Source organism: Epinephelus moara, chromosome 1 (genome assembly GCF_006386435.1).
Source record: "Epinephelus moara isolate mb chromosome 1, YSFRI_EMoa_1.0, whole genome shotgun sequence".
NCBI lineage: Eukaryota > Metazoa > Chordata > Actinopteri > Perciformes > Serranidae > Epinephelus > Epinephelus moara.
This window is the reverse complement of record NC_065506.1, coordinates 31,287,631-31,308,798: the sequence shown is the minus strand read 5'-3', so window position 1 is coordinate 31,308,798 and position 21,168 is coordinate 31,287,631. Positions and strand designations below refer to the sequence as shown.

The 21,168-nt window shown below is 40.6% G+C and overlaps 1 protein-coding gene across 1 annotated transcript in view; it reads right to left on the bottom strand.

Moving 5' to 3' along the window:
- epha6 (eph receptor A6) overlaps window positions 1-20,362 on the bottom strand; it is a 79,383-nt gene extending 59,021 nt beyond the window's left edge. Inside the window, exons 1-2 of the mRNA XM_050043637.1 lie at window positions 19,850-20,362; window positions 7,138-7,202 (exon numbers count right to left, since the gene is read on the bottom strand). Coding sequence (XP_049899594.1) covers window positions 7,138-7,202; window positions 19,850-19,928 — 144 coding nt within the window. The 5' untranslated portion in view covers window positions 19,929-20,362. The remainder of the gene's footprint in view (window positions 1-7,137; window positions 7,203-19,849) is intronic.
- Window positions 20,363-21,168: the final 806 nt, after the last annotated feature.

The window sequence follows — 21,168 nt, the reverse complement described above, 5'->3', positions numbered from 1 at the left end:
TATCAGTCGTTGACAATCGAACTTGAAAATCAAGTTTGTAACCTTGGTTACATGTCCATTTTCTATCTGCTACAGACATATCAAAAGCAAAAAAGCAGCATTTCCACTTGGAGCTGCAGTATGAGCTACGGCGTCGGCTCTGCATCAACGCAGGACCAACACCATAACGTATGCCATAGCCTGACGTGCACCTCAGCAGAAATGTAACTACACACTGCAGCGACACAGACCTCTGTCTATTTTTGTAAGCTGAAAACCATTTCCCTCAGTGGAAACAAAGCTTTAATTACATTTTTTTCACAGATAAGAAACAACAAATTGTGAAGAAAGTAAAGCCTCCACAAAATAACATTTTAAGTCTTGTGTGTGATTTATCCTGGCCTCATATGAGCAGTGGAAAACTCCTCTAGCTGCTAGGCTAATTTTTACAATGTAAAATGCCATAGGCTTGTGCTAACAACGTTAGCATGTTGTATTTGCTTGGAAAACATGTTTAGTATAAGACAGTTGTTTTTTCGGTGAATCTAGTGAGTTGTAATGGAGCCAAATTATGTAATGCTAAGGCAGATTTATTCTTGTGCTTCAGCTCTATACAGAGCTTACACTGTAGTCTACACATGTGGCCTGCACTGCTTTGTTAAATGTTACTGTTGTCCCTCACTTTATAAGAGTAGAGGAAAAGTCCGCTAGCCACTAGGCTAATTTATACAATGTAAAATGCCATAGGCTTGTGCTAATAACATTAGCATGTTGAATTAGTGGGGAAATTGTGTCCAGCAACTGACAAATGTTTTGTCTGTGAATGCTGCGAGTTATAGTGAAGCCAATTTGTGTCCTTGTGTTTGAAATTTTCTCTATTAAGCCATGTTTAATGTGTGTTTTGAATCAACTAAACTTTACAGCACTTCACAGAAACCCCACCGCCGACCAGTGTTTTGGAGGTGTAACTGCAAAGTGACACAGACACACCTCTGCACAAGTATTTGCTCACAACGGCGTAGCCACGTGTGTAGGCTCTGCAAAGAGCTGACACACAAGTATAAAATCAGCCTTAACAGTGACCGTTTCTAAAAATTGCATTTAGAATTCCAGGGTTTGTTACGTCAACTTGCGGGGTGAGGCTTTCCATAACGCTATGACAAAAAGAGAAGTCAGGTACGTGACTTCACCTAGTCCTGCCCTACTGTGCTGTGATTGGCTTTTACCAACCTGAACCTCTTCACCCTAACCCTTACCACCTTTGACCTTGACATGTGGACGTGATGAACACAGTAGGGTGGGACTCGGTGAAACACGCGAGTTAAGTTCCACTTAACTTCAACTTTGGGGACCAAGAACAAGGTTTATCTAACATTAGCAACACATTATTAGCTGCTTGATAACATAGTCAAGCTCTGGGCTCATGTAATTTATTATTGTTTACAAGCGGAGGTTTGTGTGTCTGATAAGCAGCGTCGAAGGTGAGCAGGTAAGCTCAAGCTGCAGAATGGAAGCTGAGGGGCGGGGTTAATTTGCATTATATTGATCTGCGAATACTAAATGATGCGCAGGAGTTGTATAAAAGGCATTTTAAGGCGAGAACTTATAACGATTTTTTAAATGGAAAAACCTCTTAAATATGTAATGCTGATGAACAGGGATGATTTTTTTAAAGGTTTAATCAATGCCTGGAGAGAAACTTTACACATCTTTGCTTTTGAATAACAGTCGGTTCATTAACCTTTAACCACCCACTGTTTCCTGTGAGGCAGTCGAACTTTCACTAGACTTTTAGCACTATATAAAGCTGCATTAATAATACGACATAAAGAAGCAGTAGATCAGTCTCTCCTCCTTTCAGCTAATTTTTTTATTTTTTTTACAAAACAAAGCCCTTGAGGTGTCTTGAGGGGGCTGGGTGTATATGCATTCACTCTCACATCACACACTTAAGCAAAGATCAAAACTCAATATCAGTGCTAATCTTATTAACTTAAACCCCATCAACTAGTGCCACCAAATATGAGAACAAATAAACCAATGAGCACAGACTGTGATACATCTCAGTACGCTTTCACCGTGGAATGAGATCCCATGTGTTACCATTGTCTTTCTATGACTGGGTTCATGCCTCCTGGACCTGGGGCTGCCGTGGTCCGGGGCCGACGATAGTCCAAGAACATCACACACCAACCAAAAAATAACTAATACATGTGAAATTCTAGCCTGACTGCCATTGTTTCATGTCACTGTTGCATGACATTAGCATATTAAGAAAACCGACACACACACACCTACTGTACCTTCACTGCACAGACAGATAGTGTTGTATTAACAACAACGGTGGAGGCTAAGAGGTGTGAGGTTTTGATTAAAACAAGACACTTTATCATTGTCAGACTAAGGGGACAAGAGAGAGAAAGAGGTGTTATGAAAATATCATTAAATCTCTGTAGCTGTGATGAATTATTGATTTGGTGTGAATCTGGGTGGTGGCGTCGTGTTTTTGTTCACCCAATTAATGGTGCTGTTGCTCCCCGTAGCAAAAACCTGCTCAGGCTGTGTGCAAGGGAGGATGGGAGCTGTTTCAATATTGGTATTTGGCCCTGAAAATATCTCAGTATTTTGTTTCTATTTATTGGTTTTGCTCCAAAGGATTTATTACACTTTTAATAATAGCCCGAAAGCACAAACAGTCCCGCTACCACCTCGTGTCCCGAATTAGACGCAACATCATAGAAAAATTATTGTTGTTGCTGATGGTTGCTCAGTCCCAGCTGAAATATTTGTAAGAATGAAATCTACAGCATCCCCGCTTCGGGGCTGAGCCCTCTAAGAATGATATGCTACAATTAAATTAGTTTAATATCGAGATATTCTAAAGGCTTGATCAGATCTGTATTCACTGCACGTACACATTGTTGTAAGTGTTTAATAAAAAACACCAGCGGAGACAACTAGAGACTATTGAGTCAACGTTTTGTGTTTTAGGAGATTTAATCTGCCTTTATGTTTTAGAAATGGTCTCTCAGTGTGTTGTTTGTGGATTCTTATTTTTATTTTATTTTAGGGCAAAGAAGAACTAGACATGTAAAAAGCATTATGCAGGTGTTTTTTTTAATTATTTGCTGAACTCATGTGCATTAATGATCTGCAGTACTCACGTTTAAAGCTTTAAATAGGCACGACCTGCTACCTGCTGTCCAGAGGGTTCATGTCAGCTTCATTCCAGGTGGAGATAACTAGTGGAGATCCAGCCTTTGGGGACTGGACTGTTTACATGCACACAGTTGTTATGAATCTGTCTTGTCCAAAAGATATGATGGTTACATGGGAAATAACGCAACCCAGTTTCACTTGATAATAACATTATCCAAATGTCTGATCACTGTCTAAGGAGGCATGTCATCAACTCAGTATAAACCCACTTAAACTCAGATATTTTATTTAATTAAAAGTACCAGTACAGCAATGTCAAAATACTCAATTACACATAAAAGTCCTGCTGTCAATATCCTAATGAAGAGTACAGAGGTATCAAAATTAAACACACCCGTTCTGCAGTAAAATGTCCTCTGCGACTATATGACATTATTACATTTTTTACACTGATGCAATCATGTGTAAGCAACATTTTACTGTCGTGGCTGGTTGAGCTGGAGCTAATTTATTGACTATAGATACATTCAGATCAGATAAATCTGAGAATGGATTATTATTGGGTTTGGAAAGACGGAAAAATGAAGTTCTGCTACACAAATCTGTATTTATTCTTTTCTCTTGTGTTTACTTTTTAGTGGAATATTGAGTAATTTTACCTCTTTGGTGCTCAAACAGTTATTTAAATGAAACCATCTGAGAATTGTAGAGGGGAAATGCCTCTTTTGGGGAAATGCCTCTTTGGTGGAACTGCTAACAACTCACATACATGGGGACCCAACCAGACACTGCTTTTTTTCCACAAGCCAAGTGGTTGCCACCACTTATCTTAACAACCTCCTGGATTTGACTTTGTATTGCTAAAGCTACAGGATGACAGTGACACATGAAATTCAATGTACCCTCCATGTACGCTGGTGTCTGTGGTGGCTTTTACTTGTACCAACACACAGGCTGTGATATTGTTAATCATACTGTTTGTTTCTTTGGCTAATTACTTTGTCACTTGAGTCAACGACGTGCATGTTCAGACAGCCATCAGGAATCCTGAAGCTGAATGTGGTGTTTGCCCGACACAGTGCTCCTGTTTCTCTTTGAGAAAGCAGGATCACACATTATGGTTTCCTCAAACGTAAGATAATGATGTGTCTGGGTTTCTCTAACAATGACATGTTTTCTAGCACAAACATGTAAACAGGATTTTGAAAAGCCGCCGTCAGAAATGGCAGCTTAATTTGCTTCTGTGTTCTCTGTTTAATTGTAGTAGTAAAACAAAATAGCGCATTAAGTCCCTAATTTTCTAACCAACATTTTAGCGTCCCTAGACCTCTGCCATCTTACCCAGTGAGCATTGTTTTGGTGACTTGTGGGTGAAAAAACACAACGTCTCAGTTAAGTTTGGTTAAAAGTAAATTATTTCAGATGTTGAGGTTGCATACATATGGCTATTGTTTAAATTGCTTTTCAATGAATGAAGCGAAACCTGCAAGCATTAGGTCAGTCACAACTTCAGCCACTATACCTTTCTCAACTCCTAAATTTAGTGGCATATCTATTAGAAATTTTAAAAAAGTGGGTGGACTTAAATGTTTTACTCTTCAGTGCTGATAAAACCGAGCTATTAGTTGTTGGTACAGCCGAATATGGGCATTTGTAGGTTAATTTGAGTGTTAACATTGGTGGCTGTGTTATTTCTGAAAGCTCAACCATTTGCTATTTTCACCCAACATTCGGTTCTCATATCAAGGCTACCTAAGGAATACCAAGACTGCATATTTTCCATATTAGTAATATTGCCAAAATTAAACCTATTTTATCACTGTATGATGCTGAAATTGTAATCTATGCATTTGTACCCTTTAGACTAGATTACTGTAATGCCCTTTTTTCTTGGTCCTCCTTGTTTGCTGCTACAAGTCTTCAGTTTGTCCAGAATATTGCAACCAGATTGTTGACTAAAACTAGAAAATCTGACCACATTACATCCATTCTGGCCTTTCGTCACTGGTTACCAGTGCAAGCTAGAGCTTCTAAGGCCTTGCATGGTCTTGCGACCCCTTACTGAGCTAATTACACTATTAACACTGGCACGCCCTCTACGATCCCTTGATGCTGACCAATCCTTCAGTTTAGAAAAAAGGAGGTTGCCTACCGCAGCGGCGATACAACTGCCTTTTTATGGGCATTTACAAAAATTGTACGTGAGGTAAAAGTGATACAAAGTTCTAATGTTAAGGACCGGTCTGCAGAAGGGGTACAACTTATTCAACTCCCAGCTCATCAAATATTGCCGTTTTGTCAGTGGACTTTCGCGTGTATATATGATATGTTGCCGTGTCAATTATCGCTTGTTTTATGCATTGTGTCTTTTCAAAATATACTTTAGTTTTCACCGGAAATGTAAAGTTTCTGCCGGTTAGATGCATATATCTTTTTCAAAGAAAACTTACAAGGTCAGTAAAACCTCATATTTACATTAGTTTCCTTGTGCAACACAAGCACATGGTAAGGTTTGGAAAAAAACGTCTTGGTTTGGCTCAATGTTTAAGTGTACAGAGACCTCCAGGGTGAAAGTCTGGGGTATGTTTGACCAGTCCACCACCTCTTCTTTATAGGGACTTTTCAGCTCCTGATATTACGTTGTCACAGGCAGCATAATAAACTGGCAGTGCATCATATTGCCATGAAAGGTGCCTTTTTGTGTCAGTGTCTGATGCCAAAATTACTGACAAAGCGGCGGTATTGATGAGTTCGGAATTGGAACAGGCTGGTTCATCGGTGACTGGTCATCACAGTTACATGATAAAGCATTGATGGGTGTGGTGGAGTGTGTGTGGAGAGCGTTAGAGTGCGAGGAGATGAAAAGAAAAAAGTAAATCATTATTGTTTATTATTGTTTTTTATCTAAGCTGTTTGTGTTTATTTCTCATTAGCTCTTGCTTTTGTTTGTAATAAATGCAATAAGTACAAAAGATAAGGGGGTTGCGGGGTGGTGCCAGGGGCAACTTGCCGAGGGTGCTGAATGTGCTCTGTCTGACACTGACCTACCATGCCCCTTTCCTCTGGCTTTCCGTTACATGTTTAAGGAACAAATTCAGCTGAAATCTTTAAATCAAGACTGAAAACCTACCTTTATTTACTTCATTACAGCCTACCCTCGAACTCAATCAGGTCCATCATCTACTTAACATCCTTTAAACACTAATGATTTTAATGTGGTTGTGTTATTTTTAGTTTTGTTATTTTATTTGCTCGCTATATGCTTTGTACTCTGTACTCTGTTTAATGGTAAAGTGTGCTGGGACCATACTGCATTATGACTCTGCACTTTAAGTAACCCTTTCAATCATGGTGGTGTACTTAAGCCATGAAAGCTCCGCGCACTCTGCATGGCAGCTGCCACACCTGAAAGCTATGCTGTCACTTACTGCCACCGCTGCCACTGTTCATAGCAGCATTTCAAAAGCCCCACCTCCACCCCAGCATCCACCTGTAGGCTCTGACTGTACCTTCCATCGGGGGGTGGTGGGGTGGGGGGGGGGGGTTAATATGATTGCTCCTTAATATTGTTCACTTTTCAACCACATTTACTTTAGGTTATAACCTTGACATAAAGACATTTTTTTCTTTTTTAACCTGCAAATTGAGAGATCAGTGCTCACTGGATGACACGTTGGTCTGACTACTGTCAGAAGGGTTGACATATAAAATATGTAACCTGCTGCCTGTATGATTTTTAATGAGACCCAGGGTCCTGTCTCCTGCCTGTGTCAGACTTAAGCGCAAAAAAATTTGACTACTCTGGCTCAAGAGTTCAATTTTGAAAAGAAAGGGTCGTAGGTCAGGTTATGGACAGTTTGGATGTTCAGATCTTTACTAAATGAGTAAAATTCGTACATCAGACTGTTTTATTTAATATTGGCTGTGAATTGTACGAAATGAAAAAAAAGAAAGAAACTGCTTTATTGAATAATTCTATTTTAAGCTGATGTCACTCACCCCATTGACAGGATAGGTCTTCCAGTCCAGTTCTCCTAGCACTGTCGTGGTGTCCAACAGAACCACTAGAGAGAGAGAGAGAGAGAACAGGGAGGTGCAAAAGAAAGTCATGTAAAATGGAGGAGAAAAGTTGGATGAGAGAAAGAACGACAGTATAAGCACAAAGAGTGACAGGAGAGAGCAGAGAGGGGAAGAGAGAGAGTGCCAGAGAGGTTGCACAGTGAATTTAAAAAGAAGAGAAATGGAGGTGACAAAATAGGAAGAGAGCAGACAATAGTTATCAAGCTGTCAATGAGGAGCTGACAGAGCTGTAAAGCCCTTATCAGATTCAACCACCTATGAAATAACAGCTCTTAGGAGAGTCTAGGACAACACCAACACTAACACAGATCCGCCCTCCATCTGGAAGTCTGGAAGATTAGTACTCTCCTTCTCAGAGGTCAGGAGTTTTCTGTGCTACATGACATCAAATATAAGCCAAAGATGAATAAAGGGGAAAGACGGAGGAAGTATGGAAACTTTAAGTATTTAACTAAACAAAATGTGACTTAATTAAAACGTCTTTCACAAAGGACTTGAGTTTGCCTCCTGTAGCAGACCTGCACTCAACATAACATTTTATTAACTGTAACCATGATTAATCCCTAAACTTAAACATATAATAAAAAGCCTTTACTGTCATTTTGCAATGAGTATATAACAAGATTAGGAGTGCTACATCTGATCAGAAGCCAACTAGTCATGAAAATTAGCAAGTAAAAAACAGATGTGTTTTAGCCTGACTCTAACCATACCTTATTCCTTTGCCATAAGTTTGAATTGAATGTTAGACCAAGAAAAAAAACCCTTTTCCACTGAAAGTCATCCTGGGTTTCGCAGAATCATCCAATACTGATGTTCTTGTCTGGCAATATGGTTGGGAAGCAGCAGCTATGATGTGTGTACAAGTTTTGTCAAATTTTAACAGCAGCATTAAGTAGAACAACTTGATGATTAGTGAACACATGAAACACATGATGATCTTGGCCTCATTTTGAAAATACAACATCATAGTGGGGAGGTTATTCTCCAAAAGTAAACAGGTAAACACATGTTAAAGTCTGAACAGTTCAATGTCTGATATACAGATGGATGGACAGACAGACACAAGACACAAGTGTCCCTGCTAGTTTGTAATCAACAGTTGTCATTTTCACAGCCAGTGCCCACGTTGTGTAGGTAGCAAACGTACATGTGCCCATCTGTGTGCCCATTTGCCTGTAGGTCTTAACATGAGGTGCAGTCAGGCACATTGCTATTTTGAGGCAGCAGAAAGTGATTGCGTTATTGACCAAAAAAACCCAAAACACACAGTATTTTCCTGCTATTAAAGGACGTATTATTGAGACAGTAAAATGCGCCTACATAGACGGATTTATGGGAGATGACACTTTGATTGATTGTATTCATGTTATGCCCAAAAACACACCTATGATTATTTAAAGGAGCAGTGTGTAAGATTTAGGGGATTTAGTGGCATCTAGTGGTGAGGATTGCAGACTGCAACCAGCTGAAACCTCTTCCAGTTAGAATTCCTTCAGTGTTCATTGTTCAGGAGGTTGTTACCAGGAGCCCAATTATCTGCAGAGGTCTCTTCCTCTCCCAAACAAACACACCAGAAGATTTAAACCCGTAACAAGACTGAATAAGGCTGCTTCAGGTTTCAAGACGGGCCGCTTATCCAGCACCTGCAAAAGTGTGCTCACATTTTTTCTGTAATCACTTAAGACCAGTATGTTCAGGAGGTTTTTATCAGGAGACGAATTTTCAGCAAAGGTCTCTTTCTCTCTAAAACAAATGGACCTGGTGATTTGAAAAACAGTAAAAACACTGAATAAAGCAGTTTTACCGTTTAACTAGCAGAAGTGGTTGGACAGACACTAAATGCACTTGCGCAAAGCACTTAAGAAAATGCACTATAGATATTTTAAATAGGGCCCTGAGACAAATGAAAAGATGAATCTATGACTTAATGATGAGGGACACTCACACTCACTGCAGCCATATTTGCATTATGGGTCAAGTGTGTTCAAATCTGTTTGCTTTATGCGCAACAATGGCCGAACTGTCAGACTTGGGACATCACTCATTTTATCCACTGTAGTGTGCATTAGTGGAAAATAACTGAGGCAGCATCTGGGACACTTTGTGACGCCCTACCAAAATGACTCATCATGTTTGAGCTTGTTTGCCCTCTTTCACCAAGTTTTGCAATTTATACGTCACTGCTGTATGTCTTGTAAGTTGTGAAACACGGCATCTCTGACTGCTCAAGGTCTAAAGTTTAGTCTGCTGCGACTCTTGGCAAAGTCACCCCAATAATGTAAGACTTTAATAGCTTCGCTGATGCAGTCATTATTTCAAAAGACAAAAATATAGTGAAATCTAATCTCACCATTAGTGTTTGGTGGTGTTTTCGTGTGAGACGTTAACAACTTTGTTTCTTTGTGTGCATCTGTGAACACACTGTGTACATACAAGTGTGACAATCTCAAGCTGTCTGCACTCCGGTCACGGCTCAGGCATGAAGAGAGCCATTATCTGGCCCTCGCTAAGCCCCCTGAGCCAATTTGATATGATGAATGTGCAATTTCCTTTGTCTCCACACAGCCAGTTAATTACAATCTCTATCAATAAAGTGCGTCCCACTTCAGTGGTCGACACTATAGACCAAAGAGTCACATCTTCAGACGACCTGTCACTCCAGCGCATGGCCGACTTTGCCAAATCTGGACTAATTTAATGGGGTTGCCACTGTTTTGAGAACAAGTCAGATAACCAGAGAAGATACACTTTGGTGAGACTAAATGAACCGCTTCAGTATTTACAGAGACTTCATTAGCCTTGATCCCCTGCTGGTAATTAAGGGCTGAATTATAATAAGATGGCCTTGCGTCTGTTCAAAAGGAGGACATCGAGAGAGGGAGGGAGGGAGAGAGACTGTGAGACAGACAAAGAGAGACGGAGATATATTGATTTTTGACAAAATTAGAAAAACAATCTTTCATAATCATGAGCGATGTTCCATACCATGTTTGACAGCGCCAAACTTTTTCTGCCAAGTCCCTTCCCTGTCTGTCCTTCCCTCTGTTACACACAAACACACGCAAATATACATACACAGTAATGAAGTCATAAAATAATTAAATTCCTGCAACTGTCGTTGGAGCCAGGAAATAATAGATGACCCAAGACCACAGTGCTGAATTTGATACACAGATTTTCTCACTCAAAACACACACACACACACACTGCACATGCATCTGCAGACGAGTATTTATCAGGAGGACAAATCACATTACTCTTGTCTGGATATTGTGTCTGGAAGCATAATAATCTGCAAGTGTCCTTCCTATAGGACCACAGGAAAATGATCATGTTTTAGAAAAAAAGGTGGGCACAAATAACATATATATATATATTTATATATAGCAGTAAATTGCAGCAGTTTCTCTTGTGCTTTGTCACGAATACATTTGCACTGAAACTGCAGACTGAGGTGTTACGTCAGTACATCAACAAACAAATATTCCACACTGAATCCTCAAGCTGAACGCAGTGTATTCACTTGCTTTCAGCATTGAGGCTCCCATCAGTGAAAGCATCATTGTCAGCTCAGCGGTGACATACAGTACATTTCTACCTGGCTAAAAGCTCAGTGAAACACAGAAACAGTCACAATGTGATAACTCTGATGTCGTTAGGTGGTTGCTGAGCTATTCATCTTAATAACAGTGCTTGTGTAGGCCTGGTTTTGTAAACGGAACAAAAACCTTTTTCTACCAGCAACGTCACGACGACTCCGATGTTACAACAGAAAACCACAGCTTGTTCCTTTTTCAATTTCTGTTTGTGTACAGAAACAAACATTATAGTATGTTGAATACCAAGCTTTAGAGGAGCTGGTGGGCAGATTTTGGCTTGCATCCAGTTTCTATGCTAAGCTAATTTGATGCAGCTTTATATTTACCATAGAGACATGAGAATGGTATCAGTTTTCTCTCAGGAAGGGTATGTAGTAGGGCATGACACGGTGGTGCAGTGGTTAGCACTGTAGCTTGGTTAGCATTGTCCGATTCCTGGTCCGAACCCCCGGGGTGGTGGAGCCCTTCTGTGCAGAGTTTGCATGTCAGCATGGGTTTTCTCCGGGTACTCCGTCTTCCTCCCACAGTCCAAAGACATGCAGGTTAATTGGTGACTCTAAATTGCAATCCAGGTGTGAATGTGAGTGTGAATGGTTGTCTGTCTCTATGTGTCAGCCCCTCTCGCCCAGTGTCAGCTGGGATAGGCGCCAGCCCTCCGCGACCCCTAACAGGATAAACTGTTTCGGAAAATGAATGAATGATTGAATGAGGTGTATTTCTTTTAATAGACAGTTAACCCCCGAATCAAAAATGCAAGTTTTAGTTACCGCGTGTTGGAGATATCCTAGACATGTCTGCCTTGTCTTGAGCATATTTGACCTACATTTCCGGGTGGATAATTAACTGATCACTTGATCTGAACAGAGTTGATCAGATCAGATCGTTGGATGAAAGGAGACGCTGTTGCATGGGCAAGTGAAAGCAAACTTTTAAACCCAGGGCAATGAACGGTTACGTTTCACTTTAACTGCCCCTGATGTACTGCTGGTCCACCTGTGCCCAGAGTACGCTCTGTGCACTGCCAGTGTGATACAGTGGTGTACAATCCGACAGCACTAGATGATGTTTTCATGGCGGGTTACCACAAATAAGTGAATGTGTGGGAAGCGCTGGCACTCTGCTTGTGGTGCTTAAAGTGCCAAAAGAAAGAAATATATTTGAAAAACTCAACAGCAGTATCTCTCTCTAGAAATCATGTCCCGGTTAGTCAAGATAATCCACAGACCTTGTTGTGAGCAGTTTCATGTAGGAACTATTTTCTTTCTACCAAACTACACCCGACAGCTATATTACTGCACAGAAGAAAGTGTGCATCTACTCATGAATGAGAGGCTTGTGCAACTGACAGCGCGTGATGTTAACATTAATGGCGTGCTTCTCAGCTGAGCTGTGATGTAAGGAAGCCCAGTGGTGCTAGGTGAGCTAGCAGTAGATGCACACTTCCTTTTGTGTGGTGATGCGGTTGGCGGGAGCAATTCTGTAGAAAGAAATAGTCCCTACATGAAACTGCTCACAACAAGGTCTGTGGATTATCTTGAGTAACCGAGTCATGATTTGTGGAAAGAGACATTGCTGTTGAGTTTTTTAAATGTGTTTTTGGCGCTTTGAGCACCACAAGCTGAGTGCCATCTAGTTCCAATTTATTCAAGAGAGGGCAGTCATCTCTATAGTTGATATCTCCAACACTTGGCAACTCTCACAGAAACAATCTAGATTGATAAATAGCACTACAGGTAAAAGGAAAAAAGCTATTTTTGATTTGGGGGTGAACTGTCCCTTTAAGTGTCACACTATTCTACTAAAGAAATGTTGTATCTTCAGTTACACAGATATCATGATCTAGTCATGTCCACAAAGTGCAGGAACTTTGTGATTTCACTATAAAAAAGCCTCACCTACCTATTGTACATCCACACATATTACACAGATCTGTTCAGTGGCAGGTACACAGATTTACTGAGCAGCAGTTTTCAGGAAATTGCTGAATATATCTATGGGTGACACCTGACTAAAACCTGGGCTTGAGCTGAATGGGAAAAGTCTCATATCTTCCCCACAAGAGGCTCGTGAACACTCAAAAGCTAGACATTAAGTCTGAATCCTCAATTATTTAAGTATTTGGTTGAGGATATTCAAGTAGACAAGCACTTGACTGTGATCCCCCAGAGAGACAGGCATTTCTATAAGGGCCCTTGTGTTTTTTTTTCCCACTTTCCAGGATGTGGTTTCAGAGAGCCACTGGGAAAGGAAGAATCATTATTTTCTATATGAGATGATAATAAAAGTTGACAGCAGCTTCTAATTCACCTGATCATGACCCAGATGATGCTGCATCCTTGTACTGAAAGCTGCATCTGCCTCAATGCTACTGCTGCGTTGGGAGGAAATGGTTACAGAGATGTCAGACCTCTACTTTTATGCTCTATGTAACAGAGAAATGCTAAGTATTTAGTCAGTTCAATTGACAGAACATTGACAGTTTTCATGACTGATTCGTTGGTGAGTTCATCAAGAGAAAATATCAAGTACTTGCTCATTTTTGCTTGCTTGTAAACTACGGGAGACCGGGGGCAGTTGTGACATTTCAAATGGCACAAATCAGAAACAAATGCTTTCAAAATATGCAGTGTTTATGAATCAGAAGTTGTCTTAACTTTACATACTGCCATAATGGCAGGAAATCAGCATATTTTTCAACTATGATATGATGTTTGTAATAGTGTTGCATGGTATACTGGTACCAACGGTAGACCGTGGTACTTAAACTCCATGGTACATATGATACCATAATGTTGGAGTACCGTAGTACCACGGTACCTCACAGTACCCCTACTGTGGGATAAGTTCAAAGTCCAATTGTAAGAGGGTGAGTGTCCATGCACCGTCCAATAACGGCGTGCACTGGCCATCTGGCACTCAATATGCTGCTGCAGTGGTTTGTTTTCCACTGACATGTCAGGTATTAGCTGAGCTATTGAGTGTCTTTAAGCAGTATTTCTTTTTACTTGCAGGCTAGATTTGTTTATATATGCTACAATGATTTGTTTTCCACAGAGCTTTTGCGACTAAAAATAGTTTTGTGCGAGCAAAAGAAATCTGTACTCGCACAGCATACTCCTGAATGATTTCTTTTGCTCGCACAAAACTATTTTTAGTCGCAAATGCGAGTAAAATGCTCGCACCATAGAGCTCTGTGGAAAACAAAAAGGCGAATCCTGCTGGTTGTGGGTTGAACGGGGGTCACAGACAGGAATATGGCGGAGCACTATGGCCACCGCAAGATAGTGGCTTACCGGCGACCGAGAAGCCCGGCTCAAGGTCCAATAATGTCCTCTTCATTTGTGTCATGACTTCCCAGAAGTACCTAAACAGCTGAGTCGTGGCGGCACACAGGTATGTGACGTGTCAGAGGCCCACAAACTTCACCGCACTTTAGGGACTGTTCTTTACTTATGAAGGGACTGTCAGGGGAGGAGGGTGGCTGGTTGATTTTTATTTTATTTATTTATTTTATTTTGATCCCCCCTATGTTAATCACTTATTGATGCTGTTTTTGAAGTATGAATAAGTCAATAAGTAATTTATTCCATTGAAATATCATTGATGTATTATGATGTGATGATTTATCTTGTTATAAATGACAAAAGGCACATCTGCCTCATTTTTGCTGTGGTATTGTGATACTACTCAGAACCGTGATACTTTCACTGGTATCGTACCGTGGGTCCCAATTTTGGTACCGTGACAACACTAGTTTGTAATAGTAGCGTAAAATTGAATTACTATTGAAACTGAGCAGTATTGAAAGGGATATTTATAATATCTCAAAGTGCACCGATCAGAGACAAGACTCAAATTCTGAACGTGCTCTGTGGTGATCCCCCTGACTGCTGCTGACAAACTGATGTCTCCTACTTGTCAAAGTTTTGCTTTTATGAAAAATTATACTGCTTTAATCAAACTGGAACTAATTGTACAATGGATATTAAAGTGTTTTAACTATATCTATATTCTTGATCGTTGATCGTTGTCCTTAGTATTGCAACTGGTACTTACAACTGCCCCTACATGCTGTTACGATCACCCTTGCATGTGGGGGAAGATGTAACATTTGACCTCTAGTGCTGTAATTAATATCGTGACTCTAACATTGGTTGTCAAATTGGATTGGAACATTGGATGACTGCTTACAAGTAAAAGTGGCAACCTCTGGGGCGGAAAAAATAAAGCCAAGTTTTCGCCAAAAATTGCACTTCCTTGAATGGCCACTTGAGGCTGGCTCTGGAAGCGACTCAATCCCCACAGACGCCTATGATAAAATGTCGAAATAAACATCTTTACAGCCTGGTACAAAAAACGGTTCATTCTCTAAAGCTAATTCTAACATTCATGACAACTTTACAGGAGGTACATTTTTAAATGACCCGTAAACATTCTATTTATTTAGGCTTAAAGTTAGGTATATTTAAGGGCAGGGCTGCTTGAGTGACAGGCTTCCTGTGAGGTGTCGCTACATATTAAACATCAGATCCATCCCATGCTCCTTCACACCTCCATCCTTTTGTCCAAGTATTGTCATTTCTAGTTCTGAAAATCCAAGATGGCAGCAGCCACAATGCCAAACTCAAGGCTTCAAAACAGGAGTCCACAAACCAATGGGTGACGTTATGGTAGCTATGTCCCCTATTCTATACAGTTCATGAGCATAACACAGATACAAGTTACGTACATTAGAATTGCATCCAAATAGTTGAAGAGGTTTTTGAGAAATAGACTCTTTTGGGGCCGACATCACAATGCTGTCATTTTATTAGCTGGAGGCAAAACATGACTCGCCACCACAGGGCTGTAGGCTTCATAGGAGTCTTAAAATGTCCTCTTGTGGTGTTACTGAGTGCCAGAATAGAAGGAGTCATGGCTCAAAACTTAAATTTTATCGCATACCAGCCGCCACAAAAACAATGACAACTATGGTTAAATATGATAAGACAAAAGGACTGGACTCATTGGTTAGATCTTTATCTTTTGATCATGAAAACATACTGCTTGTAAAAACAAACAAGAAAGCCAAGCATCAGCACAGGTTATCTCAAGGGGAATATAAAAGAAACAACAGTTTAATGTGACCTTTTCCCTCATCAAAACACTGACACTACTTTCACACTGCAGTACAAGAACAATGTTGCTCCTCTATCTCCATGTATTCGACAGTACATGGTGAATCTACAACATGTGAGGTCTTTTCCCCCCATAAGACATGTAGCTTTTGCCTGGGGCTTTTAGCATAATATCATGTATGTAGCCATCAAGTGCATATTTAAAACCCTTTTCACAAGTGTTCCCCTTTTGAGACCAGTCAACTGGAAACATTAACAAGTCGAGCAGTGACTGCATTTTCAAACAACTCCTGTAGCCAACATTATCTTATTTAGCTAGCAGGCGACAGTGGACATGTCGGTCTGCATGGTTTTCTAACCATGTGTCTGCATCTGTATGAAAAAAGGACCGATTGTTTCAAACACTACTAACAATTTTGAGCTGTAAATCTGCCACTGTTTTCATTGTTAATTGTATATGCATGACAAACATATATCTACAGTAACTAAGGGGGGCGGTAGCTTGGAGAGCAGTTAACTCTAACAGTGTGTTCACACTGGGCACGAGGCGAATTTTTCGCGTTTTAAGATTACATACAAAGTCAATGTAAAGACGCGAATAGACGCGAATTTGTGCCGGCAGCGCGAATGGCGCGACGCGAATGACGCGAATGGAGCGAACACGCGAAATTCGCGTCATTCGCCTCTTCGCTCGAGTTCAAAATATTGAACTCGAGCGAAATATTCGCTTGATGCTGTGTCGGGGCAGCCTATCAGCGTTGAGATTTTCCTGTTGTCACCAACGTCACTGACGTGCTGCTGTCCCGCCCACCCCTGCCCCACGTTGTTCCGAAAATGGAGGACAAGCTAATAATAGCTGTTTGTGGCCACCCTGAGCTTTATGACGTTACATCCCCAAATTATAAGCTTCGGACCAAGAAAGACCTGGCGTGGAGGAAAGTGAGTGAGGAGGTTGGTCTGCCTGGTAAGTTTTGAAAATTGATTCCAACTATCGGCTGTACTTTTCTATCAACAAAGTTAGCACTAGCATTAGCCCCTCCTACGGAAGCCCAAAGGGCCATCTCCCGTACCCTCCTCTTCTCTTTGGGCGAATATTCGCAAGTTGTGTACTCTATTACTCGCGCGAATGACTTGCGTGAATGTCGCGAGTAAAAACAAATATTCCAGCGGTCAAACTGGCGCGAGTAGAGCGAGGCGAATATTTTACTCGCGCCCGGTGTGAACACACTGTAAGACATCACATGGACAACTTAAGACGGACATGTACAATTATTCCTGACATAATTTATACTAAATGATGTTTACATTGACTATAAACAACCAAATGACCACTAAATATCCTGCTACATAAAGACTACATCTCGTCTTCCTCACTTTCATTCAGTCTGAGAGGACACACACACACAAGTGATTCACATCCAACTAAAAAACTACCTCAGATATATGGCGCTCGGCTAACATATATAAGCTTGCTATCACTGTATTTTAAACTCCTCACGTTGTCAGGTTTTTTTTCAAGTTTCCCCTGTGTGCATCCCCTCCCCTTCAAGCCTGTCACCACCACAGGCAGACAGGCATCCTGTGGGGAAACCGAACACACACACTCACTCACACACTCACACACACACACACACACACACACACACACACACACAAAACACACAGAAAAATGAAGTGAAGGAGACTTTGACATTTGGCTAGTGAAAGGGCTCCTGTCGTCTTTGAAAATGTGTATCCTAAACATTAAACATTCAGGAAGGAATATTAAACTGACCTCTGCGAATGTGCAAAGTGGAAGATGTCGAGAACAGATTACATTATGGCAGCCGTTTACCCATGTGACTTATGAGTACGACTGAGGGGAGATAAAATTATTTTGTGCTGTGTTTCTCATACATATGCAACTGTACACACTGTCCACGTGACTGGAAAATGAATTTTGAAAAGTGGGAAATTATTCTGATATATTTAGTGTGTCTACCACTGGACCAACATATTACGTATATAAAGTAAGTATAACGCAAGTGTATGCGAGGAATGCTCCCGGGACTGCATGGGCCGAAATCCGTTATATTTTTATTCATGAATGTATAACTCATCATAGACGACAGAAATAGGCAACTCAAAAGTATCAGTATAGCTGACAGAGTGTGCCAGAGGCTGACATTTACTGTAATGCTGTGTGGTCCCTATAGCTGTGGCAGTGTTTCTGTGCACTCAGATTTTGGAGGTGAAGTATAATGTCAGAGCCTCTTCCATAATTTGGCTGATGGAGCTCCTGTAAGAGCACACAGAGCCCAGGTATATATATTTTCTCATTTTGATGCTGTAAATGTGTATTTCATTGTATGTTTATTCCACAATCCGGAGCAAAATGAATCCATTTAGAGATGATTTCGGTTGGAAATGGAAGAAAGCATGAGTTTCGTTGCCATATTTAGTCTTTTAAAGATGTGTACTCTAAGTTGTCCAGTATTTGATTTTCACTACAGATATATTTACGGAAAACAGATAGTGAAATGACATCTCTTTGCTCATAATGAGGCTGTTAATGTGTTTTATATGTGTATTTTTTTGTACAATCCAGTGCAAAGTTAATGTAATTTTAGATGTAGTGTGTTGGAAAAAGTTGTTTAACCATTGTTATGATCATATGTTATGATCAGCGTATTTGTGTAGTAAACTATCGATGACCGAATTAGATTAGATCTAACAAAACGAAGAGGGACATCTCTTGCTTGAGGCAAAAAAATGAACAGTTTTGCATCAATGGTGAGACTGTAAATGTAAAACTGTGTATTTTTTGATAAATTCTGACTTGTAAATCTTAGATAGATTGATGTATTTCGTTAGATATGAAACAGAGTACAGTGAAAAAGTAGCTAAAAGACGATCACTTCCCAAGATTACTGTTGTAAAATATACAGTATCATTGATTAGGATGACAAATAGAGACTTACATCTCTTAGTTCAACCACTAAATCAAGTACTTAACACGCTTTGAGGCTGCAAATCTTTTAAAGTGTATTCTTTGTAAAATTCAGAGCCAGTACCCTTATTATTATCAACAATGCCATGTTCAGTCTCTCGGAGATGAACAGTATCAGGGATCAGGGCAGCAGATAAATGTACTGAAACCAAGACTGTCTTTTGGTTCAGCCAACATTTTGGGCGTGCATGTCAAGGCTGTACATGCATTATTTGATCAATTCAGAGCCAGACATAATCTACAGCTGTTAAAGAGAGTGGGAGGAAAAAGTAACAAAACATTATTATGACTGCCGTGTTCAGTCTTTCAAAGAGCTGTTGTGTAAGCTATACAGTACCAGTGGTTAGGACAGATTCACCTCCTGAAACCAAGACTGACATCTCTTGGTTCAGCCAAGAAACTGACAATTTTGCATACATTTTTAGGCTGTATATGCATTTTTTAATATATTTTCTGATGCTGTAATTTGATTAAGTCCAGATAGACCCACTTTCTTGTCATGCCAAGACCTTTAGACTGAGATACACTGGTTCAACTAACAAACTGACATTAGAGGTAAATAGCAAAACACCTAAAGTAAAGAACATCAGTCACCCAGGTGTTATTCTGTTATCTAATGTGGAAACAGCCCATAATCACCTGTAAAAAGATGACACTGTACTGCCCATTATGGCAACCATGACCCATGTAAGATAAGTGAAGGCATCACATTCTTTAAATCTGGTTATTTTTGTTGTAAGTCTTTAATATGTGACAGTAAATGAGACTAAACTGCAAAACAACATGAAGTTACCTTGTGTTTTGCATGTGCGTAATGGAGGAGAGCAGAAGATCAGCATTGTTGGAAAAGACTTTACAATGGTTACATGTTGGTGCATCCTCCCCTCTTCTAAGTCTGTGGCTCAGATGCTCTTTCAACTCACCTTGGTTTGAGGTTCCCGGGTCCGACAGGATACTTCTGAGCAAGAACAAAAACACACAGTATTTCCCACCGGAGCACATCGTTGAGTCAGACACAAGTGCGCTCTGAACTAAAACGCTGCACAGACTCCTAAGTAGATCCCCAAAATGAAAAGGTAAGGTGGTTTCATCAAAGAGGCTGCTGAAATCTTCCCGGTATCCACACTCAGAAGGTCACTCTCGCATCCACAGGAGTTCTTGTGTGTTTAGTTTGCAGCCATCCCGAACCTCTCAATGTGGAGAAGGACTGATGCATGGAAACGACCGGCCATTGCGCACAAAAAACCCGACGGAGCTGTAGCAAGTTAAAAATAAATAAATGGAGGAGTTGTCTGGAAGCTCAGAGCACGGACAGGTCGGCAGGTGCAGACTATCCCGAAAAGTGTCCAAAAGCGAACTTCCCTGATGAGTGTTTGCGGTAAAGTCGGTCTGTTTGTCATTTAATGTTTTTAATCCCAAAACGAGACAGAGACAGGGAGAGAAGGGGGAAAATCCCGGACTTCCCGCTTCACTTTCAGCCAGTGCATCCCTCACTGTGTGTCTGTATCACTGCGTGTATCTCTCCCTCTTTCTCTCTGTCTCTCTCTCTCTGGCGCAAGCACAGGATTTTTTTTATACCACAAGTCCATGCGTGCAAATCTAACTTGCTCTTTGTAATACTTCTCACTTTACATCATGTAAAAAAAAAAAAAATGCGCGGGTCAGTCGTTTCCATCAGACGCAATGTGTGGGCTTCTCTTATTGATTCAGGGGGGGACGCTGGGGAGATGGAAGGAAATATGAAGCCATTATTAAAGTCGGTGTATCACTTCTGTGCCATGATGTAGGTTATACCTGCATTGGATTATGTTGTAGGAATAGTAATGTGTCTGGGCCAGTTTCTATTTATGGTGGCAGGGGGAGGAAGGCGAGCAGACAAATAGAGTATAACTTGGTATGGCGTGGTGGGTTGAAGGTGCACACACACATATTCATTTACATGCTCCTGTGAGCTACTTCATGGTTGTGAGAGAAATTTTAAAGCAACGCAGCCCTTTCATGTACTGCATGTAGAGTTCATTGCATAGATTGATGCAATGAGACAGTGAGTCATTAACATTAATCAATTTTGAAGAGTTTTATGTTACTCTAATTTTGCTGTTTGTGTGTTTTGGTTATCCGGGGAAGAAACTGCACGCACATGAGGGGATTCATGTGAATCCATCAGTAGCAGCAGTTAATTTGAAGAAGACAAACAACAGGAAATTCGACTGAAAATTGCAGTGCAAATACACATCTTGGC